General features: G+C 48.0%; 7 protein-coding genes across 7 annotated transcripts; 3 read left to right on the top strand and 4 right to left on the bottom strand.

Annotated features, from left to right (window-relative positions):
• Positions 1–924: 924 nt before the first annotated feature.
• F5891DRAFT_1129224 (uncharacterized protein) lies at positions 925–1,990 on the bottom strand (the record flags this gene model as incomplete). The annotated part of the gene is made up of 4 exons (XM_041364370.1): positions 925–1,269; positions 1,365–1,571; positions 1,628–1,771; positions 1,829–1,990. 4 exons carry the CDS (start codon positions 1,988–1,990, stop codon positions 925–927), a joined length of 858 nt encoding a protein of 285 aa, XP_041224506.1.
• A 218-nt stretch (positions 1,991–2,208) lies between these two features.
• F5891DRAFT_430560 (uncharacterized protein) lies at positions 2,209–3,407 on the top strand. The gene is made up of 4 exons (XM_041371795.1): positions 2,209–2,434; positions 2,488–2,732; positions 2,788–2,856; positions 2,916–3,407. Exons 1-4 carry the CDS (start codon positions 2,251–2,253, stop codon positions 3,372–3,374), a joined length of 957 nt encoding a protein of 318 aa, XP_041224505.1. The 5' UTR covers positions 2,209–2,250; the 3' UTR covers positions 3,375–3,407.
• A 577-nt stretch (positions 3,408–3,984) lies between these two features.
• On the bottom strand, positions 3,985–6,913 carry F5891DRAFT_1235117 (glycoside hydrolase family 5 protein; the record flags this gene model as incomplete). Its single annotated transcript, XM_041369623.1, has 10 exons — positions 3,985–4,785; positions 4,855–5,074; positions 5,124–5,393; positions 5,450–5,651; positions 5,702–5,787; positions 5,850–5,968; positions 6,020–6,182; positions 6,242–6,344; positions 6,445–6,645; positions 6,694–6,913. 10 exons carry the CDS (start codon positions 6,911–6,913, stop codon positions 4,249–4,251), a joined length of 2,121 nt encoding a protein of 706 aa, XP_041224504.1. The 3' UTR covers positions 3,985–4,248.
• Positions 6,914–8,855: 1,942 nt separating this feature from the next.
• F5891DRAFT_1040589 (uncharacterized protein) lies at positions 8,856–10,017 on the top strand. Its single transcript, XM_041362029.1, has 3 exons — positions 8,856–9,034; positions 9,087–9,559; positions 9,626–10,017. The coding sequence occupies exons 1-3, from the start codon at positions 9,001–9,003 to the stop codon at positions 9,752–9,754; spliced, it is 636 nt and encodes a 211-aa protein (XP_041224503.1). The 5' UTR covers positions 8,856–9,000; the 3' UTR covers positions 9,755–10,017.
• A 5,513-nt stretch (positions 10,018–15,530) lies between these two features.
• Positions 15,531–20,480, top strand: F5891DRAFT_1190113 (uncharacterized protein; the record flags this gene model as incomplete). The annotated part of the gene is made up of 7 exons (XM_041367245.1): positions 15,531–15,671; positions 15,739–16,574; positions 16,978–17,259; positions 17,338–18,177; positions 18,236–18,335; positions 18,416–18,805; positions 18,873–20,480. 7 exons carry the CDS (start codon positions 15,531–15,533, stop codon positions 20,478–20,480), a joined length of 4,197 nt encoding a protein of 1,398 aa, XP_041224502.1.
• A 1,092-nt stretch (positions 20,481–21,572) lies between these two features.
• F5891DRAFT_1190112 (uncharacterized protein) lies at positions 21,573–21,925 on the bottom strand (the record flags this gene model as incomplete). The annotated part of the gene is made up of 2 exons (XM_041367244.1): positions 21,573–21,785; positions 21,839–21,925. 2 exons carry the CDS (start codon positions 21,923–21,925, stop codon positions 21,573–21,575), a joined length of 300 nt encoding a protein of 99 aa, XP_041224501.1.
• Positions 21,926–23,373: 1,448 nt separating this feature from the next.
• Positions 23,374–24,089, bottom strand: F5891DRAFT_981351 (uncharacterized protein; the record flags this gene model as incomplete). Its single annotated transcript, XM_041377090.1, has 5 exons — positions 23,374–23,423; positions 23,459–23,539; positions 23,674–23,894; positions 23,924–23,960; positions 23,996–24,089. 5 exons carry the CDS (start codon positions 24,087–24,089, stop codon positions 23,374–23,376), a joined length of 483 nt encoding a protein of 160 aa, XP_041224500.1.
• Positions 24,090–25,013: the final 924 nt, after the last annotated feature.

Here is a 25,013-nt window from a genome sequence, read left to right as displayed (position 1 = left end):
CAGTGCAGCACGGAGCGGCCAAACAACCAAACGGTCTGGCGTGTAGAGGAAGCTACCAATCTTGGCTGCGAAATGAGCAAGACAGAAAGAATTATTAACTTCACATGGACTTACCTTTTAGTTGGTTTCTAAACAAGATGACGGTGTTTTTCTTATTACTTTAACGCGCGGGGCCAGATGGATCACAATACTTAGTGAAGCATCCTTACTTAAATACGTCAGGATAAATACAGCTCTTAATTAACGCTGGAGATTGTTGGAGGAGCGTCTCAAGTTCAGAGGAAGAATGTTGTGGCCTGCCAATCGGTATAATGCACCTTGTCACCGCCTACAACAACACCTATCATGTGTGATTTCACTTGCTGCAGGCGTTAATAATATCCGGCCACCGGTGGCAGGTCGCTGTGCAATCCTAATATATCTGTCATGCTGTTTTGGGGGTGAGTATAGTGACCGCCACAACAGATAGGTGGCTACGTACTTGGGGTTCAGGGTCCGGGACGGCCAAAATCAATGATCATACTGGAACCGACACAGTAGCCGTGACGGGAACCATGCTGCATGATTATCACCCTACCAAGCCAAGGCCAACATTATCTCATCGTGGTTTATTCTTCTTGGCCCGAGACAGATATCAACAACTTTGAACTTGATGGATATAGACACTATAACACCATCTCCTAGCATTGGGAAAATGCATCCCTAGCCATTGGCTCATCGGTTATCATGAGCAATTCTGACACCTGACTATATTGACCGAACTACAGGTGACAACTAGAACAACAAGTTGAGCGCACAAGAGTGTCCTAGAACAGAAAAAATATACTGTACCACCTTCAAATGATTACCCACAGTTGTACTATTCAATCTAGGGTCCATCATCAATGCCCAACAAATTTTATACTTTCGACTTACTTACCTAAATCAGTATTCAACCGCATCTTCATCGTCTGCGCGCATGCCTGATTCCTCCTTAGTACCAACATCTACCTCCATTTCTTCCGTCTTTGATTCGCGTTCCTCGGGTTTTTCTTCCGTCTTTGAGTCACGCTCCTCCGCCTTCGATTCAAAAGTCTTGGGCTCCTCAGAGGTCATTTCCTCGTCCTTGTTGATTTGATTTTTTTCGTCTGCATCGATTTCATCTTTCTTTTCCTTCTTCTTTCTTGCGTCCTCATCGGCAACACGTAGTCGGAGCTCCTTGATTTCGTCGATACCGGCAGTGCGCTCCCCGCGGAAGGTGGACCATTCGGATTCGGCTGTTTCCTTGACCTAGGTAGTAGATATTAGTACCGGATTCACGTATGCAATGGCGAAAGTAGATATCACGCCATCTACCGCAGTGCATTTACAGATACTAAGCTCACCTTGGATTTACGTTTTTCTAAAAATGCTTCCTGGGCTGCTGTGAGTATCGCAGGCAAATAAAAGAGAGGCGGAGGGTGCGATCGTGTGGGCAAAGCTAGAAGAGTTATTGATGACGGCTGGTCTTCCATAGAATCAATGGACTGGGTGTCGTCAGATGTACATAGGAAGTGAGAATAGAGTGGTAAATGCGTTCTTCGTAGCTTATACTGCAAGATAAGGTCGTTGGCTCTCGAAAGATGAAGGATATGAACGTGAAACGCACGATTGAATCTTTGAGTTGAAGTTCTTCTTCCTTTCGATTGGCGAGGTTCCTGTCCTTCTTGGCTTCTTCAGAGCGTCGAACTGAGTCAGTCTCCTTTCGAAGCTTAGCTTGCAACCGCTGGTCTATCATCTGACGCTTTTTAGCCTGAAAAGAAACATATGTCATTCCAATGAGTAAAACGCGCGTACAGGTTATGCTTACTGCTTCACTAGCATTCCTTTCCTTGTCCTCAATCTTCGCCTTGTTCAGCGTTCCAAGAACAATACCAAACATGCTCTTGCCTCGCTTGCGCTCGCCGACACCAAGGTCAATGCGAGGCCGCTTTCTTGCAGGCTGAGAGTCTGGTTCTTGCTCTGCGTCCATCTTGTCTCGGGTGTCAGTATCAAGTTTCGCGTCGGTTGCTGGTTTCCTATATGTCATTATTGAAGGCTAAATGTTTGAGATATAGCACAAGACTCACAATTTTGTCGACATTGTCTGATGGTAGCGGGTGAACAATACTCTCATTCAGTGACAGGAATCGGGTTGATTATGTCACATTTAATTCAAGAAAGGAAGTGTGACACGTGGCTCACGAGTCACGACTACGTTCATCGCTGCCAACGACTCCGACGTGACCAAAGATGCCGCCTAAACCTGTCCCAACCAAGGCAAGCCAGACGTCTTCCAAGACTCCCTCAAGACAGCGTCGTCCACAAAAGCAGCAACCTGCTCCACTAGCGGACAGACTAAAACGTCTGTTTACTTCCCTCTGCGCTCAAGTTGATGGTGGGCACTTCACAAATGCGATTCGTACATGCAATAAGAGTCAGTGATGCAGTTTCAAAAATTTTATGATCCGATATTGACGAAGTATACAGTCTTGCGTCTAGATCCAGGCGATCGCGATGCACTACGGACGAAGCTCTTCCTGCTACTTCAAACCGAGCAGTATGACACCGCCCTTACACTTATCGCTGAAATAAATGAACAGTGTTTATTTGAGCGGTCATACGCATTATATCGTCTCCAGCGAGAAGAAGATTCTGTCCAGTTGCTAAAGGAAATAAAGAGCATTGGGAAAGAGGCAGAGCAGAGAGGTGCGATGCACTTGGAGGCTCAGTTAGTAAGCATCTGGTCGTGTCTTTTCAATATCAGGGTGTAAGTAATTCATCTGCCAGAGCTATCGCCAAGGATCGTACCAGTCATCCCTGGACATCTACAACGAACTCCTTGAAACAGCTGATCCTGTACGTTGCGCGCTTTGCAGGTAGTTGACAACTCATTCACGTATATGTACCGCCTTTAGTCTTCAGATGAACATGCAGACATTCTCACCAATCTACCAGCCTCCCAATCGCATCAGGATTTCATCACAACTACATTTATGCAAGCTATGTCTCAACTCCCCAGCTCTATCGCCTCAACGTTAGAATCTGCGCCACCACCTGTTCTCTCCCAACCAGCTTCGATTCTCGCTCCTGTGGAAGAACTCACGAAAAAGCCGGAGGCTGTGGAATTCCAAAAGAAATTGAGGACAAAACGTGTGCCGAAGGGGATCATACCAGGCGTGTCGCCCCCACCGGATCCAGAAAGATGGTTGAAGAAGTCTGAGCGAACTAGCTATACTCAAGGGAAAAAACGGAGGGGTGCAGGAGGTGGTGCAACCCAGGGTGCGGCTGTTGGCGCTGAAAGTGGCACTGTTTCTGCCGCCGCCTCGCACGGAGGAAAGACTGGTGGGAAAGGCAAAGGAGGGAAGAAAAAATAGTGGAACGGCACGGTATCTGACATGTGCAGCCTATTCCAATACTCCTAATAATGCTGTATTTCAGATCACGAGCGAGCTATATCTCTCACTTCCATGACATATGGGATTCTGCGAGTAGATGGATGGAAAACTTGTCTTGTTGCGAGGGGCATCGGAGTGCTGCTTCGACGGGAGGAAACCGCTCGTCCTCCCAGCCGCGACATGGGTGTGGACAAGAGAACTGATTGACGTTGAAATCCCCGGAGCTGACCCCGCCCACAAGAGGAAAACAAACCTGTAGTCGGAAAGGGAGCTATTGGCACCGTATACCTTTTACCTTTTTGCACGTTAATCGTATTTTTTTTCATGTACGGGCACTCTGACGAGATGGATTATGCAGAACAATCGCCGTAGGTTCAGACTTGAACATTTGAAGCTTGAACTATCGCATGTAACTTTACTATGATTGCTTCAAGACCCCAAAATCCACAGATACGACTCAGTAAAGTGGATCTTCGCAGAGCTGGCGAGCAACCTTAGCAGAGGATGTCCTGCGTTTATGCTATAACTGATTTGCAGAATGTGACTTCATGCTTTCATGTTTCTACGGCCGATGGGTATTGGTGATTCTTTCAATTCCTTGAGAAGAGCGTCGTGAGATTACTTAAGAAGACCAGGCAGATGACGATATGAAAAGTTGAAACGAGTAGTCGAGTCAACACTACGCGAGAACGATTCAATCAAATATGAAATCGCCGGGTGTTGGCCTTCGAATCTCACATTAGATGTATTAAAGGTAATGTACTCATCTCACTAGGGAATTTCAGGAGTCCTTTGCTAATATCTACAGTATTTGTTGCCCCAGTAAGGATACCTAAGGTCCTGGAGTCGGTAATCAAGATGAAGTCGCGAGTGCAGGGACAGAGGTGACAACTACGCTGGCACCAGCACTCGCGGTGGGAGGACAAAGGGCAGTGGGCATTGCAACACTGATGGCATCCCATGCATCAGGGTATGTACATCCAGCGACTTCTGTGGCAGCCAGACTAGTATCAGATGAATCAAACCATCCATTCCCGATGACGACCGAACTCGGAGGACTTGGAGTAAAGGTAGGTGGCGGCAGCGTCGGGATGGCACTTGTCGACGTGTAAGTAGGAAGAAAAGATTGTGTAGCTCCCGCGGTAAGCCCACTGATGGATGTAGGTGGATACTGGCCATACGAAGATACTAAAACGGGATTGATTGTCCCAGCACCAGGCCCACCGGTCTGGTAGGGCTTATAAACGCCGTCGAACTGTTGAGCGGTGACGTCTAGTGCAGCGCAAGTCCCAGTAGCCATGCGAGGGTCAATGGGCATCCACCCTTGTTGCAATCCTAGCTGGTACGACCAGAGTGGAGCCGCAATCGTATTATTAGATGACGGCCCAATCTAGATAATAATTTCGAAACACGCTCAATTCTTCTGTTCAATGAAAAGGTCGAAATTTGCGAAGCTTACCTTCCAGGTCCAGAAAAACCAGTCCTGAAGGGCGTCCATGCTCGCTAATGCCAATTGCTGGAGCCCAGCCTTCATGGTATCATTCCATTGTGATGAGTCTAAATAGAGAGAGCATGACGGCGCCACATCTTGTGCGTTCCCAACCCCATTGAGGTACAGTCCGCAATCATTGAAGCCATTACTGAATTCGCCGGCGAAGGTAACACCAAACCCTGTTTGACTGCCAGACACGTATTAGCTTGATAATAAGTCACAATCTCAGCGATTACCTAGCATTCATCTCAGTCCCCCACCTCGAGCAAGCTAGGGCTGGCCAAATTCCACCAGCATCCACACCAGTTCCTGTCGCTATCGGCGCGGGGTTGGAATTACCGCTGAAAGCGAAATAAGGGTGAGTGTCCAAGATAATCCGATCCGATCCCTCCAAGAACCCTGCCCAAGTCGAGAGACCTTGGAAGCCATCATGGATTGCGATATACGGCCCATTTCCTTCCCCATAACCCGTGATGTTGCGAATCATATCGTGGGCTTGCATGTAGCTGATAGACATATCATTTGAGGACTACAAACAGAAGATAACGTGGCAAGAACTTACAAAGATGTCATCTGATCCATGCCGATGACAGCAACCCTAGCTTCATTCATGATGCCAAAAACCGGTACAACGTTCCTCCACTCAGGTTGTGAAATGAATTCAGCAATAATCCTTATGTAACCAAGAGCGCGCTGAGCGTTTGCAACACCCATAACTCCGTTGAGAAAGTTAATCTTCCCGAACTTGCCGGAGTGGTTGAAACCTGAGCAGTTGGTTAGATTACCCAACAGCGATTTCGGAGACACAACATACCATTCTGAGAGCCAGGAATTGTGTGAAGATCAAGATTGACTCGAAGGCCATACTTCCGTGCCCATTGAAGGACTCGTAAGATATACCTGAACAAAATTACAGCACCACACGTTAGTGCGTGAATTGGGATGCTCACACCATCACTTACGGCCAGCAAACCTGCTCGAGGAAAGGCTCAAAATCCCACTTTTCGATGGCCCAAAAGGGTATAGGTAAACGTATCCAATTCAGGCCAGCGCCGGCAATTTCTGCGATGTCCTGTTCGGTCTGCGATGATCGATTTGATTAACGTCTCATACGACATGGTGATGAGCTTACGATGAACGTGTTGTAATGATCCTCAATCTGGCTTAATCCGCCATTGGAGGTGTCTGAGGCCATGAGTGTGCTTAGTGACCATTCATCGATGGCTTCTGGATATTTCTCGAATAAAGCGGGCGAAATGAACGGCTCAAGAACGAAGAGGCCGCCGATGTTTACGCTAGGAACTCGCAAATGTAAGACTCTCATAGAAGGTTACACCGTGCCGATTAGGCTTACCCGTAAACTTTATTTGTGCCCCAGACCCAACTTTCATTCAGCGGTGGCGTCCATGAGTTAGGACGTGCACCGTCGTTAAACGGATCATTTGGATCATCTATCCCTGTGAGCATTGTATCAGCAACTTGAACGGGAGAGTAAAGCAAGCGATATCATATGAAATGTTTCGGGAATTCCGGTCATGCAAGCACAAATCTACTTACAATATCCTCCGAAAGGATTAATGTACGTGAAAGTCGATCCGTCAGAGGTTGTGACCGTAGAACCATTTGCCCCGTAAGTTGGGCCGGCGTGAGAACCAACGGACGAAGGGTTTGAAGAACTTGTTCCTTTGGTTATGTCCGACTCATGATGCTGGTGTTTGATTACAACAAAGTAGACTGGTACCACCACCGCAACTGCTACTAGAACAGTGGAGAGAAACAATAGAACGGGGCGTGCGTATGCAGCACCCTTCTTCGAACGGGGCGAGGATTTGATTTCCTCTCCATAAGGACCTGAGTGTTGAGATGGTAATAGTGGAGAAGAATTGTATGAAGTGTAGATGAAGGACTCGCAGGGAGTTGCTGTCTCGGAAGTTGAAATCCCAGGAGGGTGATTAGTATTACTGTTCAAAAGAGTGTCAGGAGTAGCCAAAGAGACCTCTGCCAAGCTGTCAGGTCTCGATGACATCTCAATTTCAATAATGTAGTAAAGACTAAGGGGACGAAAGCACGCCGAAACTCGAAGCTTGTCAACATAAATGCATTTTTTTGTTCGGTCCCATGGCTGTCAAATAGAAGTTGGTTAGACATAATGGTTACCCAATCAAAAATTTGAGACGCTAGTACTCAAACTAACCGGAAGGACATAGTAGTGTTAATTACATAAATCCTTGAATCGAATTCCCGGGGCCTGACAGTACTACTCACCAGGCGAACAATGCATGTAGTGCTAAACTCGAGCTCTACTAGCCTGTCTTTCAACACCACTTACTTGCACAACATTTGTACCACTTGCGACCTCTTTTGTTTGGGTGCAAGACAAACAAGAATGGACCGTCGTTGAGATCTAGACTTGGATGGTGATTCCTTGGTCGAAGTTAATGGTACTACTCCTGTGTATCTCAGAAGTTGAAAGAACCATTCAATGGCAGCTTCTGATCGTTGATTGAATGCTTACCTAATTGACACTTGGCCCGAGTCGAGTCAGTCGTGACAAACACCACATCCTGATATACACCTCTGGCGTTGCGAACGGGACAGGCACAATATATGCACTTTCTTATGGCGGCAGGTACGATTCACTGGTGGTGAAGTCGCCTTGCACCGAGAATATGAGCGAGCGAGTGACGACGGATGGACTACCGTATTTCTTTCAGAATTTCTTTGCTGATACACGTGCTCTGATATACCGTTTTCATCTCTTGCTTTCCTATATACCCTGGTGGCTTTGATTATGCAGCTACCTTGTGCTGCTGCTGGCTGCACGGCGTACTTTACTTACTACATTTTTGTGACGCTTAGCCTTCAGGTCCAGCGGCTCAGCTATCTCATTTTCCATTCGACCAGCTGTAGCCTATGGCAACACGTCGCCTGTCTTCTCCACGACACACTCAGTCATCCTCCACCATGTCAGCTCAATTGAAATCTGAATCGTATATCAAGGTCATTTCCGTCATGCACTTGACGTCGACTTCAGCTGCTTGTAAATATAAATATCGTTTACACCACGCACACTGGATTCTACCAACCAACTATGACAACGCTTCAACTTTAGACTGGCTTCCCCTTTCACCTCGCCTCTATTCCTATTCCCGGTTTGTTCTACCATTTATTCCAGTCATCCTTACGCTAAATCTAAAACAAAGCACTTGGTATGAAGTCGTGGCATACAGTGGCTTGGTACTGAATCATATATTAGGCGATGAGCTCGTCGATGTCGTTCTGAAGCACTACGGTGGCAACTGGAGTATCAAGAGTACTTCTACTATTATAAAGGATATTTGTAAATAGGTTCGGTTAAATGTATGGTTTTGTTGACCCTAAGGCCTCTGAAACTAAAGTTGAGGGTGATTGTACAAATAATGTATTAAAAATGATGATTATACAATGCACAAAAATGCACTCAAGATATGGTATTGTAACCCTTTATTCACGATAGACTCAGTAAATATATAAAAATCTTAATATATATGTTATGTCTTATATGATGTCCGCCCATGCCACCGTGGCATATGCGGATGTGGGTATATAACAAGGTGTAAAGTGTATAGTAAGTACATACTGATATATGTCGCTATACATCTATTCATACCCACATATGTAACATTTGTATATGTGGGTATGAATAGATGTATAGCGACATATATCAGTATGTACTTACTATACACTTTACACCTTGTTATATACCCACATCCGCATATGCCACGGTGGCATGGGCGGACATCATATAAGACACAACATATATATTAAGATTTTTATATATTCAATATGACAATCACATATGTCCGCCCCCACAACCGTGGCGAGGGCGGAAATATCAAAGAATAGATTAGAATATGTATATATTACATGATAAAATGAATAAAAAACAATATCACGTGACATCGGAATCTGATCATCGCGGACATGAACAATTGTGACACGAGGCGAAGGCGAAGGTCGGAGGGAGTAGGAATATAAGGGCGTAGGGCGAAGGGAGCCGGATAACGATTGGAATCCATCTCAGAGACCTACCACCACCTACGATACGCACATTCAAGAATTTTATCTGTACAAATGCCCAAAAAAACGAAAGGAGGAGGCAGCAAGACTGCCAATGCAGAGGTAAGTCAAAAATGCGCAAGAAGAGAAGCAGAACTCACCTAAATTTAACACAAACGTCTATCAGGACGGAGAAATGACGAATCTCCACCTCGACACCAGACCCTTAGAACCGCTGGTACTTGACAATGATGTTGGCAAGATGACGCAGAAGTTGGATACCCAGGTCGGCAAATGCAAAGCGGGAGTTGCATGGATCAATATACTCGCACTCAGCAAGAGATTGAAGTTTGGGACCTATAATGATAGGGCCGAGAACGAAACAGAAACTAACAAATTAGTGACGTCTTTTCGCGATGGGATCATGTCCATGAAGGACCAGACAGCGATTCCGATCATCATCGATATCGCACGCATCAAAAATGCAGACTCGTTGTCGAAGGATTTCCTTGATCCGGGGGACGTACCTGAACTCGAACTCGTCGACAAAGACCCTATCGTGGTCGCATCGGGACAGCACCGACTTGCTGCCTTAGTGAAATTCAAACAACAGCTAGACGATGAGTTCAACGTACTGGCGAAGAAACGGGATAAATTTAGGGCCATGGACAAAATAAGCGCGGACCAAATGGACACGTACAACAAGGTCCAGTTCGATATGCGCGTCATCATGGGGATCACGGAGAGTGTTGGAAAATGGGGGGTGGTCGTATATAATCAAAGTGAGTGGTGTGTTCCGCGCATGCCACAGTGGCCGGCGCGTGTATAAGCAGACGCGACATCACAGAATGTCCGCCCAGGCCACTGTTCCCAACGCGGACCTCTGACCTTGTTGATTCTGTAGGGAAGCTGTTAGCGAAGGGTAACGATGACCTGGCTACTCATCTGAGTCGCAACAATGCGTTGCCCGAGTACGGGGAGACCGACGAAGAGGTCATAATAACTGCGTTCAAGAGGATGTTAGTAGCCTACGACGCGGCACCAGAAGAGTCGAAACGTGATGCAGCAACCACGGCCCTCGTCGAGGTACGGACCACCGGGAAGAAAAACGCACGTATTCAGAAGGTGTTGCACCACGAAATGTTATGCGTGGTGCTCGCAACCCAGCTGCTCAAGCTAGGCCCGCATTTTCGTCGAAGGCGAGAGTTCACGGTGACATGGCTGTTCACATCGATTGGGATCTGCATGGGAGTGAGTCATACAATACGAAATGCGAAGTCAATGCTCACCTTGACCAAGCTCTACATTACGTTAATCAAAATTCGATGCGGACTCCTGCAATTGCTCTCTTCTCGCAAAGAGTTCCCATCGTACAACATCATCATTCGGTTGCTGCGGGACTCCGAAAAAGGTAACAAGGAAGCCACCAAACAACTCGCGACGTTGCGCGAATCGATGAGGACCTGCAAAGAGAACGAGAAGGGCGACCTGTCGACGTGGATGGAGGTTATCGGGAGTTTGAACGAACACGCGGAGGCAGTCTTTACGGGGTACGAAGACATCATCGAGGAAATGACGCCTGCATATGTGACCGCGTTAAGTATATATCGAGGGAGCGTGATACGCACCTTGAGAGACATGTGGTCCTTGTCGAAGAAGAGCGAAGACGAGATAAAAAGTAACGACATCTTGAAAAGTCTTGATAGGATCGTCGCGCGTGTGACCCTGCACCTGACTCCGGAGCTGGGAGCTAAACATGCGCCAGAGCCGATCCTGGGAGCATGGATGATGAATTATATCTGGGAATATCTCGTCAGGACACAGGTTGGCATTGTGGAGGTACAGAAAACGATTGAACATCGGAAGATTGGGAGACTTACAAATTCCCTACAATAGATATGTCATTGGTTCGAGCCTCTGCTCGATCATTTCCGTCGCATCGGTGGGAGACAGCACACGATGGACGACTGGTCTACGGTCATGATGTCGAACATCGTGAAGGACCAACGAATCGTAGAACCCGATGCAGATATGGCCGTGAGTCCCGATTCGCGAGCGTGACGTCGAAAAACGAAAGTCCTAACATTGTGTTCAATGGTAGGTCGCAGAAATCATATGGACTTACAGAAAATCGTTTGTCATGAGGCTGAACAATGTGATGCTCAACATCGCACCTCAGCTCCCACCACGACCAAAGGACAAAGGCACATTTGATGACGCCGTCGCGAAAATGGGAGAAAACGAGCAGGTCTTGTACCAAGCTTTGCATAACATAGTGATGAAGAGAAAGCAAAGGAACGTCATCAATCCGAAGAACATTGCAGGGGAGGCACGTACCATTGCCGGCATTATGGGCCTGCACGTCACAGCTTGGGACTGGGCATCTCCGTCCATCAAAAACAATACGCGAGACCTGCTTCCCACCCTGCAGGCCATCATTCTGGAGCGGACGCACATGCAGAGCTATCGTCCAAAGCTATTGTCGGAGCCGTGGGTCGGTGCGCTCCGAAGACTCATTGAGATGGCCCTCGCGCAGTATGTTCAACCCCTGCAGACAATTAGACGATCCGGGTTAGAGACGACTGCAGAATGGACTTGGTGGGACGAGCTCACCATCAGCGACAAGCAGGCAGATCCTCAAGCTATCATTGATACACTCGAAGATGAGTCTGTGCAAGAGCAACACAAACTTGAAGAACGACTCACGCTCAAACAAGCTCATACGGACGCGATCCAGAAACTTATCAACTATGTCGCAAATCTACCGTGTGCTAAGTCCTCGTCCTCTTCGGATGCTCTGATATCAGCAGATGTTTCGATAGGCCTGGAATATTTGCTCCGGGTAAGAACCAGTCGTTATTTGATATCATATACGTACCTTCGAGACCATTTTGGGCTAACATCAATCTTCCTTTTTGCAGGGGGTGTTCTTGAACACATCTAGAGCTCGAGTTCGAGAAATGTGGGACAATCCAAATAAGAAGTTCAATGTCAGCACTGATGTCGAAGCACTGGACATCATTTTCCCACAATGTGAAGCTGACAAATTCACAACGGTGAGCTCAAGACGTCTCTCATATCTCCCGTTAATGTCCTATACTCACATTCGTAATAGGGATACGACGATGATTACGAGGATCCAGAAGACCACGCGGAAATGGAATTCAAGAACCCACGGAACAAAGGGAAGGCAAAAGAGATCCAAGTCTCTGACGAAGCTGACGTCTCTCCTACCATTCGACAAACACCTGCTTCCGGTTCCAAGCCTCCTGTGTCTAACGTTCCCACTACTGTCGACGGTCAGCCGCGTCCTGTACCTAAACCTCGTCCTGTGCCTCGCAAAACGCACAATGCACCTTCCACGTCTGAGGTAACCGTACATCCATCCTCCGGTCAACACGACAAGGATCCCAACGTTGAGTCTGAGGCATCTGCCAATGACCAGACGCGTTCATCCACACCCGCCGTTGCCACGGTTGCCCACGCGGGTGATATGTCAGGTGAGTGTCTAGATATATGGATGCTCACAATGATGCCTTACAATTATAATGTGTGTATAGATCAGCCTACCACACACACGCAAGCAAAGGTGGTATCAAATGATCCAGATGCTATGACAGGTGAATTGTGCTTCTGTTGTTTGTATTAGCATCTCAGCGTTCTTACATTTGTCTTTCGAAGTCGATGACGATAGCTCTAACAAGCACGGTCAACGCGAGACACCGGAACCACAGGACGACACATCCACCTCACAGCCGGGCCACGTTGCTCGCAGGTCATGGAAGCAGGCCACAGTCGAAGATTACATCATTGAGGACAATGGAGGTGCGTCTCATCTCACTCGCATTCGTTAACATCATTTAATTCGTACGTGACATTCAGCCACCCCGCGTCCTGCTGATCGCCCTCTGGACAACTCTGAGACTGATGTCAACAACCCGTCTCAGCAGCATCTCCTCCAAGATGGATCCGCCTACGGAACAGTGGCGAACGCGGACGATGCAGCTGGTACGTGTTTCATTTTCGATCCTTCGATCACCTGTTTCATGTCCTTTGATTTCCAGTCTCCTCATCGGCACCATCCCGTCTTACATCGGTTTCTCAGGAGTCTCTCCCATCGCATTGTAAGCTCTTTTATTCTGATATTTTCTCTACTATTAACGTATCATCAATTCTTTTAAGCTGATACATTTAGCGGAACGCTGCCACCGCTCACTCCTGAAGACGATATCTTAGATGGAGATGGATTCGCCACAAACGACATCAATTGGTTCAACGCTGACTTTGACGATGGCGAACGTGAACATGGGCCTGAAGAGGAAGAACATTACGATGATGGATGTGACGAGGATGCTTCGAGCGAGGATCGCATGTCTGGTATAGATGACCCTCATGATGCCAGTGAGTCCGCCTATGCCACCGTTCCCTGGGCGGATGTTCATGGGTATCTTCCTTCAGCGTATACACCCACTCAGCCTCTAACTCGGCCGTTGCCTGCTCGTCAGCACGGTGAGTCCTCCTTTATGATATCTATCTTTAACCTAACCCCTTCAGAACGACGTGTTCTCCCTGCCTCTTCTACCAAACGGGCTCGTGCAGCTACAGGTGCGTTGACGTGTATTTTATTCTTCATAACGATTCATATTCATTTGCTTCCCTATGATCCATAGGCGCGTCGTCTTCATCTTCCACCCATGGAGAAGGCAAGAAGCAACAGAAGAAGGCGAAAGTCGTCTTGCCCTCTGATGATGACGAAGCGGACGATGTCCTCATCCCCATCTAACGTCTCTCCTTTCACAAGTCCATGCCTCTCTTTTGTTGTGAAACGCTGAAGTTGTATCTCGATATGTGTCTTGCTCGCGTCGTTTTTGCTTGTTGCATTCCCTCCTTGTTCAATTTTTGTCGTAGTTGCTGCTGTCCGTTCTTTGCAATATACCTCACTCGTGACTTTCATTTGTCGCTTCTTGTCGTCCCTCATCTGCCAATGCATGTAAAATGTAAATATTAACGTGAATGTCGACTTAATGTGCGTGTATCCCTTGCTATGGTTTGACATCGAAAGATCTTAGTTTTGCAACGTTCGTTCTCCTCCCTTGCGCGTGAAAACCACAATTCAAGTCTTGTCGTAACGCGGATGGATTTCGGTATGCTATTTACGATGGAAACGTGCTGAATGATCTGAATACCTCATTTGTTCGACTTATGTGCTCTTCCTGATGGTGCATGTTTCCCTAGCGTTCGTTTGCTACTTAGCGATCTTTCAATCTTTCCAAAACATCTTTCCAGCCTCGCCTCATTAGATCCTTTCCCGTCCTCCGGCTTTCTCATTGGACTTCGTTCTCTGCTCTACCTTTCTTTGCATTCTTATCCGAATCTTTCGTTTGCTATCTGATATCCATCTCTTGCGATTCTCCTTTCTATATTTTCATTCCGGACGCTCAATACCCGCAGCTTATCTAAGTCAAACTTTGAACACATGCTGTCTTGTGCTTCAGCTCAGCCGCCTGTCTTCATCTGTATCACAGAACCGTTCTATGCTCCCGAATTTCTCTCGCATCTCGCCTCTCACCTCTCCATGATCTTTGTCTTTCAAAAATGTCTCGTCTCTTCATTCAACGTGCCCGGTTCATTCAGTTTAACGTCCTCCGGTCTGTATATGACGTATGGTGCGTCCTTCTCCTTTTGTCCAATTTCGAATCAACCTGAATTCTCAAATCTTCGATCTTCGAAACTCGCCCTTGTCCTTCGATCCCCTTTGTGCTCACTTCTTCTTGTGTTTTCTTTTTTAGTTTGTCCTCTCCCTCACCAGCTTGCTTTGCAGGTCGTCGACAGTCATCATTCTTCTTTCATTCTGCTGAATCCTGCCATGATTGTAATCACAATTGCATGCCTGCCCTCTGCTGTCAGTCGACCACTCGTCTGAGTCTCCCTCTTTGGCTCTCTCTCTCGCCTCACCATAAACTGTCGGTCGCTGCTGCTGACTCCTTGCATATTCCTCAAGATGTACATTTCGCTCGCCACCTCTTCCCACTCCAACAATTCGTGTTCCTTTCGCTCCTGGATCCCATCAAGTCCAATCTTCTTTCTAATCTGCGTGCTAGTTCATATTTGTCTCACTCGCCGGTTTCGGTCCTTCTGGGTCCCTGTCCCACTAACCTTTTGCTGCTAGATCCAAAACTGAAATGGTCCTTGGCACTAATATCGGACCCTGCACTTTCGGTCGTTGTCGCTTTCCATATTTGCCGGTTCCGCTCATACTAATTCAGGTGTCTTTTTAGACCCTTGCCTTACTCGCATCCCTAGACGGATCCCATCTGCCTGTTCAGAACCCTCTTGTCCTCCAGAGTTTCTGCAGATGCTCTCCATAGCATAGCAATAGCAACGGCCTGGACACTTATTCTTTCTTTCGTTCGTTCCTCTTTCTCTCCTGTTCTTTTCATGTTGATTTCATCGTGCTTCGTGTTTTCAGTTTCTGCGATCGTTCCCTTGCTCCTGGAAATTTGATGCTTGTTTGCGTTAACGTCACGCTTCAATGTATCCTTGAAAATTTTATTTGGCCCGCTAAAAGCCTCCTTGCATCGCATGGACTCAATAATCGACCGGACATGTTTAAACTGTCGACCCTCCAGCCCGCCTCTTCGGCTCTCCGTATGATTTCTGTCATCTTTCACGCCCTTGGCATTGACCTCTCGCCCTTTTCCACCAGATACTCGCATCAAACTCCTCATTCGCTCTCCATCTCGTTCGTGAGTTCGTCCGCGCCATGTCAGACCTAGAAGACAATGCGTGAGTGTCCATTCCACTCCTCCCCAGCTTGACTTCAGCCTGATTATCGTCTCTCCGAGTTTCGACAGCGATGATGATCTGGGCACCATCACCTTTCCAGGTGCTGCGCGTCCAGGCGACCAGGACGAACCTCGGCCGTTCGATCTTGCAGATGTCCCTTCATCCGTGGAGGCAGAGGATGGCTTGCCTCAAAGCGAGATATTTGAGAGTCTTTTCTTGCACCAGCATGGACCTGCACCGGCGGGGCGTACTTGGGAGCAGACCAGAGTTCAGTCTGTGAGCTTATCCACCCTTTCACGGACGTTCAAAAAGCAAGACACAGCGACCGCGATCAACTTGTTGCATCGTCGTTCGGTTCTTCGCCTCGACGATGACCTATATTACCAAAGCGACGACGACATGCTCGCCTGGGACGGCACAAAGCATTTCCTCGATTTTTTCCTTGTCGTCGGAGGCTCCGTGGGTTTGCACGCCTTGCTCCCTAACAAGGTCGTCGATCACACATTTTCCATGGCCCTCAACCTCTGTCTTCCCACCCGTCTGTTTCGACCGAAATTCGGTAAGCTGGGTTTTGACCCTACCGGTTGCATGATGGCCATCGGGACGGGGCCATCGTCTGAATTATGGCTGGCATTCGCTCCTCGCGAGAACCTGGAGGACTTGGACATCGCAAACGACGTCCCACTACTCAGTGAAAGAGTGCACGGCGACACGAGACTGTCGTCGTCTCACTTTCGCATGGCCGTCATGTTCCTGGCTCACGCCCTGTCCAAAAATCCCTCCCTCTCCATTTACGTTATGCATCCGTATGGCACGGACGATGACCTGAGCGCATGGAGGATCAAGGACATCTCAAATATTTAGTGAGTCTCTCAGTATCTGCTCCTATATCCTTCTACACACTAGTATTGTTATACACACATCACTGGTCTGACGGACCACGCATTAACGATGGTCTATGCCTGTCAGAGCAGCGCTCGCAACGGTTGCCAGGGCGTCTCAATGATGACCTGACCTTGTTTCGCTGCGTGCAACATCGTTATCCTTTGAAGGTATCATGTAGTAGGACCCCTGCAGTGTTGGATACATGTATCCATTTAATACATGTGCTCGATGCCTGTGCACATTGATCATGCTCGTTCGTATGTGTTCACCCGCGCACACAACGGTGGCAAGCGCGGGCTTTTCTTTCGATAATGTCATTTATATATGTATACGAACACTAAACTGATGGTTTCTCTACGACATCCAAAATGGATAATGCAGCTCGCAGACGACTTGGGACTTGCGTCTGAACGATGTACTCGAACTGCACAACACGATCATAGCTGAATGGGACGATTGGGTCGCAGCTGCCCCTAGGACTTGGAAGCAGGACGGTTGGCTCCTAAGTCGAGCTCCTGTGGCTGTAGCATGTCGCTACGGTCAGAACCAACCGATCGCAAATTCCAACACGCGCACCCATGCAATAGAAGCTAGAAATTGGCACGCAGAGAGATCCTATGCCAGCATAAGATATGTGTCCGTAGCCATAGCCACAGACATCGCGTAAGTCTTTTCCTGTGTTTCAATGCTATCGTCATAGGCCATTCGCGAGTCATTGAACTCACTGCTCGCACGACACAGATGCACTCGAGTCAAACGCTGGATCGAAGTCCCCAACGAAGACATCATCCAGGAGCATGGCGTTGTGTATGATTCCCCTGATCCTCACGTTCGTGAGGAGCTCGACCTGGACGATTTCCCTCATCGCGATCCCGTCACTCGCCGGGAAAATAATGTCTATGACGAGGATGGTCGTCGCATTCCTCGTCTCCACGGCAAGCTGCGTCGCAATGCAAAACCTTGTGGCCTTTTGGTGAACTTGGAGACCATCTCCGAGTTATTCTCATCCTACATTCCAGACCATGATGACATGGTCGTCGACCCGGACGCATATGCAGGAGAGAACGCCTCTGTTCCATCCGTGTCTGTCTTCCCTCAGGCCTTCCTCCGGACCATGGGCCATATCCAATGCAACGCCATCCTTCCTCACTTCGCCCCATTCATATCAGACATCCGTCGTTCGACATCTCGCAGACCTCGCACGGTGAACTTGAACAACGACGATCCCCTCCCAGACGAATACGATCTGTTTGGAGATAGGCTGGATGGTGAAAATGGGATTCCTCCGGTCCTCATTCCTAGCGCTTGTCAATTCTATAATGAGATATCACATCGTATTCGTCCCTCCGCTGCCCTGCACGACATTCAACAAGGCCGTATCACCTCTGCTCTCGCAGGTGCTTATGGCAACCCAGCCACCAAGATCACTCACAATGCTCGAGTCCGCGAGTGCAAGACCAGTCTTCCTCATCAGAGGTACGACAATAAGATCAGCCTCGATGATGTTCCACGAGCCTTGCGTCTGGAGAACATTTACATTATTCAGTGCGATTCTCTTAAGCCGGAAAAACGCAACGGCATGTGAGTTAATTCTTCCCGTCTTTTGCTTGCACATTGTGTTCATTTGTCTCTTCTTCAGGTCCATATACAAGGACATCGTTGTTCCCCTCGCGTCTGCCTGGTCCCATCCAAATATTTTTCAAGCCCTCCGCCCCCATATTTGCGTGTTTGCTTCTCAAGTAGGTCTTTGTCTTCATACATCAACAGTCGTTGATGTTGTCTTTCATTGTTTCATCTCTTTTGTGGTTCTGTATTCAAGGCTTTCCCTCAAGTGTATCAATGGACGACCTTCGGCTTAACTTCCTTGCTCGAGCGCTTGTGGGCATACCAGCTCCCCCTCTTGGAGGCTGGCAATAAGCCAAGGCATGAAGCAGTCGAATTATGCTCCGTCCTCGAACGCGCCTTGGCTTACGCTCATACGGGCAATGCAAGGGTCCTTGCAGCCAGGTTGATGAGGCCTCTATGGTTGATCCAGAGCATTCTCGAGCAGGGACTTCCTACCTTCGCCCCTTCTGTCCGTACCACCACCACTATCAACAATCCCATCACCATCAGCGCAGCAGATTGGCCAACCTCCGACAACCTCAACGTTCCTGCCATCGCGTCCAAAAGGACGCAAGTCCTGACTTATGGCAATGATCATTTCGAGGTGCGTCTGTTTCTTCAGGTCATGATGCGTATGTTCGAACTTCTTGCTCATCGCGCCCATTGTTTAGGCCTATAAAGCTGGGTTTCACATCGAATTGTCCATCAATAAGCTCTCTCCCCACGTCTTCCTCCAATACACCACCCAGGAACGTCACTGCATCGTCATCGCTTTGGTGGCTTTGCGGTCCTATATCGCGGACGTGAAGACTTTGGTCGCCACGGCCATTAAGAAAGAATGTTCTGCTGACCCAGACGATATGGATGTGGACGATGATCGAGGTCCGAGCAGAGACAAGGATCGTCTGAAATCTTTGCAGAAATGGTTGGCCTGCGACCATCCTCTCGGCTACAAAGACAGAGCTTACGAACATCTTCTGCGCTGCGTCGTCATCGATCCAAGCGATTTTTCGGAGGGTCTTCCAAATACCTCCAAGGAGAAGCTCAGTGTTCAAGACTTTGCTGCTCGCATATGTGCGATGACACGAGTCGAATCACCAACGTCCATCGCTGCTCCTCTTATTTTGACGGCTCCCTCTACAGCTGTCTTTCGCATGGCATACTCTCGCATGCTGAAATATGCGCCTGCCAATTCGCCTGCTGCTGCAGAGAAATGCATACAGCGTTCCTACATCATCGCTGCCAACAATCTCCAGATTCAGCACATCCCATGGCATGCGCCCAACACAGCAGGGAGAGGTCGTCCATCGCGAAAGGCCATGCACAACTCATGGGTCAATCTAGGAAAATCTATCGTCGTCGACAGTCCTTATTCTGTCGCAGCTCGCACTAACTCACGACCCGTCGATATGGCTGCTGAAGCAGCGAAGAAAGCTCAAGCTTCGGATGCGCGAGCCCCATGGGCTGTTGAATCAATCACGCTTCAATCTCTTCCTGATTTCTTCGCACGCGACTGTCTCCCTGACGAATTCAGCCTGGAGCAGATAGAATGCAGCAGAGACCCTATGCTGACGGAGATATATGAGTGGGTCTTCGCGAACTTCGACCGAGAAAAGCCGGTCCACAGGATCGCCTTGCTCGCAGGGATCTATTTCAGTCATGTGCTTCCTGACATGTTCTGGGATGTCAAAGACAAGCCCTCCAACGACAAGATGCTTGGGGAACGTTCTGCCACTAATGCAATCAGAAACCTGCCCTGGAGGTCCAACAAAGGGACACGAAAGGGCAGCACGTGGAGGCCCCAGTTCATTGCGATGGTGCCAGCGTACATAATATCGGTGTATGAGAGGGAGAGTCCATTGCGAGACTATTTGGCGAAGAAGAAAGCGTTTCCCGGTCAATGGAACGCTAAGAACAGCGCCAAAGGCATCGGGTCGCTTAATTTGGTGCGAATGGGCCTGGCGAAGGCTCGCTCCAGTCGCATCTTCAAGGGGGGCGCCCCGTTGGCTGATTGGGTCTTGTTGACTAATGAGGAGTTAGCGGCGAAGTACAAAGAGCTGATGGGATTACTGCAAGATCGTCAGTACGGGCCATTCAAGATCGCAGTCTCCTTTTTTGGTCTAGACAAAGCAGTGGACATTGGAGCCACGACCGGGACATACACCAATCATCCGGCTATGACATCCATCGCCCTCAAGAAGCGACCTGCACCTGACACAGACTCTGACTCCGAGGTTGAGATCATAGAACACGCACAACACAAACGACGTCGACAATAAGTGAACGAGATCCGCGATGGCCACCGTAGCGTAGGCGGGTCTATAGACATGTGAACAATTACCGCCATCATAATAGACATTAGTCTCACAATGACTCAATCGTATGTACGCACGTCCTATTCGTATCATATTTCAATACATGCATCGTAAGGATGATCATCTGCACTTTGTCGAAGCCCCGCGCTTGCCACAGTTCCATACGCGGCTGTATATTACATGACAATTCTTTATTCATAGTTGATTGCTGCAGTGTGTCAGTGCGGATCACATGCCCAGACTCAACACATCCTCACATATGATGCATTATACGTAGCAGTCTCCACAGGCGATATGAAACAATCGTTTCATGCATATATTATTTTAATGGCTCAACATATATTTCTATTTAATTGGTATAACAGCTTCCTAGCCAAGCAGTTAATGTGTCTGCTCTCCACTTTCGCGTCAGCCCCTTGGTTCAAAACTTGAGGACTGCCAATATTTTATAATTATATATTATAATTGAAGATATAATGCATAATGGTTACCACCACCTTCATTTCGTGACAGCTACACGGAAGAAGTGGTAGTACCCATTGTGCGTCATAACTTCACTTCTTTTTGCGCCACATGCATAGATACAAGTACACAGGCCATGCATCTGACGCCATCATTACATCTTCATTTAATATAATGAGCGAAGTATGCTTTCACCGGATATGTAAAGTATTAATAATCATACATAGTTGTTCAGGGGTTGTCCGCCCCCGCCACTGTTGCGAGGGCGGAAGTGATGGACTAGACCTACCCACTTATGTCTTTCTTCTTTATTCGTGATCAAGTTCAACAGGTTCAGATATGGTCCGCCTCCGCCACTGTTGCGAGGGCGGAAGTTAATGACGCAACCTATCCACTTCTTTCTTTCTGTTTGTTCGTTATAAGTTCAACAGGGCCAGGGGTGATCCGCCTATGCCACAGTGGCCAGGGCGGATAGGACGAAGACATCCTTTCCGTCTGGGTCTTTCCTGTCCACCGCAGTGAAATTTGTGATGCACAATGGTAGCCCTGTCTGGCATATCCCTACAAACAGGCGATGTTCGCCAAACGTCAGGCTCAAGGGTGGTCCACCCGCGTGATATAGTGCTCGACGGGCCATTGTGCATCGGTGTGCTGTTCGCCCATATCATCAATGGGTGGTGGATGCTGCCATTGCCATTCGATGTATAGCTCAACTGGCCATGCAGCGAATGACGACAATGTCACTACCACCTCATCATGGGGGTGGCGCCCCATCGTGTATACCGGGCTGGCCTTGGTGGTGAGCCCCTGAGCCGTCCATTTGGCGATGATGGCCAGTCAGAAATATGGCGCCCCTCTACTACACCCATTGTGCGCCATATCTTCTCTATGGTAGAGACACGGTCCTGACCAGAGCAGGATGATTTGGCCATTTCCGCCTGAGCCATTGTGGCGGTGGCAGTCCACCCCTAACCAAGATGCATCGCCAATGAAATTTAGATTTCATTGTGGCGCTACATGCTTCACCGGTGGAGCTGTATGTAAAAATACAGTATGCCGCCAGATACCTGGCCGGTGGAGTTATATGTAGACATGTGAGCCCATCATTGTGTCTCATATTTCTGCCATTGTGCGCCATAACTACAGTTCTGAGCTTATGAAATACCGCATGGATTTGGCCTCCCTGAAGAGTTCGGTCCCTTTTTGAAATGTTCGGTGTGGATCATATTCATAAATAAGCCAGCCTGTTAGACATCAGGGGGCGCCACCCCCATGATGAGGTGGTAGTGACATTGTCGTCATTCGCTGCATGGCCAGTTGAGCTATACATCGAATGGCAATGGCAGCATCCACCACCCATTGATGATATGGGCGAACAGCACACCGATGCACAATGGCCCGTCGAGCACTACATCATGCGGATGGACCACCCCTGAGCCTGACGTTTGGCGATGACCGACATTCATGACAGGGGTATCACTCTGCTATAGCCATTGTGCGTCATATCTTCTGTGATGGATGCAAAGGAAAACAGAAGACAGCTGCGCACCATAGTGAAGTGTGGGATCTGACTGGCCAGTGGCGAATGACGACAATGTCACTACCGCACAAGTGGTATATCCACTTTGTATACCGCCTATACACATGGGTACATCAATGGAGGAGGACTGTTCTTCCAAATTCCGCCGTGGCAACGGTGGCAAAGGCGGACCACCTCTGAGCCTGACGTTTGGCGATGACCGACATTCACCACAGGGGTACCCCTCTGCTATACCAATTGTGCGTCATATCTTCTGTGACGGATGCATTGGAACACAGAAAAGAGTAAGATCGATCTTCCAAATTCCGCCGTGGCAACGGTGGCAAGGGCGGACCACCCCTGAACCTGTTGAACTGTATTGTATGGCCCAAGTATAACCACAGATAGACAGGAGTGACATACCCCCTGAGCCTGACATTTGGCGAATATTGGGAGATACCATATGATCTTATCATTCTTCCATCGTGCGCCATAACATATACGCGACAGACACCACAGACAGACGCAGTGTGCTAATGTGATAATTTCCGCCCTGGCCACCGTGGCATGGGCGGACCTTCCTGTTCCAGTTGGTACAGTTGATAATCACCCCCTGAGTCTGATATTTGTCCATGTTTGTCTGTCTGACAGGGGTTGTCACTCTCACTCATTGTGCGTCACAACTTCTGTGCGGACCATAATGGAACACATAAGTGGGGGGTGTCGTCATTGCCTCCTTGGCCACGGTGGCGAGGGCGGACCATTTCAGTCGACACACGTCATTGGATTGAATTTATGACGCACATTGGGTTGGCTTGACTGATATGTCCATGGGCCTTAATATTCCCCTTCTCTTCTCAGAATCGCAGGCGAAGGTCACCTCAAGCTATACTTCTTATAGCATGCACTCCCATATTCATCTGCCCCTTTCTCAAACATGCCATTGATGGTGAGTACTTACTTTTTAGATCGTTACCTTCAGTCTTGATGTCATCAAGTAGCATGGTGAGTTCCTCTCGATTGTTACCATTGTGCATCATATCTTCGTCATAATGGTCAGAGATGACATCTTTGAAGCAGAACAAGGGGTTTTCCCCCTCAGTCTGCCGTTGATGTAACCTGCCTCTTGAATGCTCATTTGTCATCTCCTGGAGGTTTGTCGAAAGCGATATTGACCTGCACCATGTCTTTTGGACGGTCCTGTTGAATCTTCTTCTGGCTGATTGTTGACACCGTGTTGTGAAGGTGGAGTATTTGACTGTGTCGACGCTCCTAAGCATTCTCGCTGTTGCTTTTCTCCATGTCTCTGGTCGACACCCTGTGTTCCCATTCTTGGCCCATTCAAGTCCACACAGATCACCAGATTGAATTTATGACGGACAATGGGTTTGATTTTTCTGTTGTGTCCATGGGCCTGATTATTCACCTGGTGTTTAAAACGCCTGGCAGGAAGTCGCTACCACCTATACTTCATATAGCGGGCACTCTCAAATTTCACCTTCCCCTCTCTTTCCGCCTTCGACACCTTCTCCGCTGCGCACACATATCCAATACGCCACGATGGTGAGTACTTGCCTTTCATCAAGTAGCATGGTGAGTTCCACTCTCCGCTTTCCCCTTACCCCTTGATGTTATCAAGTAGAACAATAAGTTCCTCTCTCTATATTCCGTATCCAAATGGAAAATCCCTTCGGCATCAATTGTCGCTGCTGTGTGATACGAAATTTCGGTGACTACAGAGGGACAGGCTGCAAATCTCCTTGGTGATCGATATCTCACATAGTGAAAGAAATCAACGTTACCGCTCACGCCACTCTTACCAATCATGTCACCTGCAGACTAGCCCCACTATACACCCTATGGCTATATATTATATATAACATCCCACATTCTTTAGCCATTCTGACTATCTCAGATCATGAAACATATCACTGGGATGCTATTGCACCAACTCTTAAGGAAGTTGGTGGTCGGGAACATGAGTTATGATCATTTTACTGCCGGCCATGTCTTGCTACCAAATATCTATATTGGGATGCCATAACCCTATTTGGGCAGGCTAGAATCTTATCAGAATGGCTCTATATGTATCATAGTCATGTAACTACATGGTCTTGAACCAATTTTGCAATATCTTTGGCCAACATGGGTGGATGTAGGGGGAGGAGAAAACATACAGCATCACAAAAAATTATTAGCAATCCAAAACTAACCCTATCATCTTCTGTGGCCTTTAAAATGGTGGGGAGAAAGTTGTTTGGATGTTTGCTGATGTTTATGACCTCTGGTGTCTAACCACCCCTGACTACCAGGTGCACCAAGCCCACCACCTCACAAGAAATTCCTGGTGTCTCAAGACTTGGTTAATCATCTTCTGTGGCCTTTAAAAAGGTGGGAAGAAACTTGTTTGGGTGGTTGCTGATGTTTGTGACCTTGGATATCAGATCATCTTCTGACCTCTAGATGCACCAAGCCCACCACCTCATAAAAAATTCCCGTTGTCTCAAGACTTGGCC

The sequence above is a fragment of the Suillus fuscotomentosus genome (genome assembly GCF_016647785.1).
Source record: "Suillus fuscotomentosus strain FC203 chromosome Unknown F5891scaffold_35, whole genome shotgun sequence".
Classification (NCBI taxonomy): domain Eukaryota; kingdom Fungi; phylum Basidiomycota; class Agaricomycetes; order Boletales; family Suillaceae; genus Suillus; species Suillus fuscotomentosus.
The sequence above is the reverse complement of the archived record's forward strand: the minus strand, read 5'-3'. Positions and strand labels throughout refer to the sequence as shown.

Bases quoted from the DNA above. Each gene is read 5' to 3' on its own strand.
- F5891DRAFT_430560 (XM_041371795.1), top strand. From the start codon at position 2,251: ATGCCGCCTAAACCTGTCCCAACCAAGGCAAGCCAGACGTCTTCCAAG. The intron at 2,435-2,487 runs GTCAGTGATGCA...CGAAGTATACAG, and splicing joins GATTCGTACATGCAATAAGA to TCTTGCGTCTAGATCCAGGC. The intron at 2,733-2,787 runs GTAAGCATCTGG...TTCATCTGCCAG, and splicing joins TGCACTTGGAGGCTCAGTTA to AGCTATCGCCAAGGATCGTA.
- F5891DRAFT_1040589 (XM_041362029.1), top strand. From the start codon at position 9,001: ATGCCCAAAAAAACGAAAGGAGGAGGCAGCAAGA. The intron at 9,035-9,086 runs CTGCCAATGCAG...AGCAGAACTCAC, and splicing joins GAAAGGAGGAGGCAGCAAGA to CTAAATTTAACACAAACGTC. The intron at 9,560-9,625 runs CTGGCGAAGAAA...ATGGACACGTAC, and splicing joins TAGACGATGAGTTCAACGTA to AACAAGGTCCAGTTCGATAT.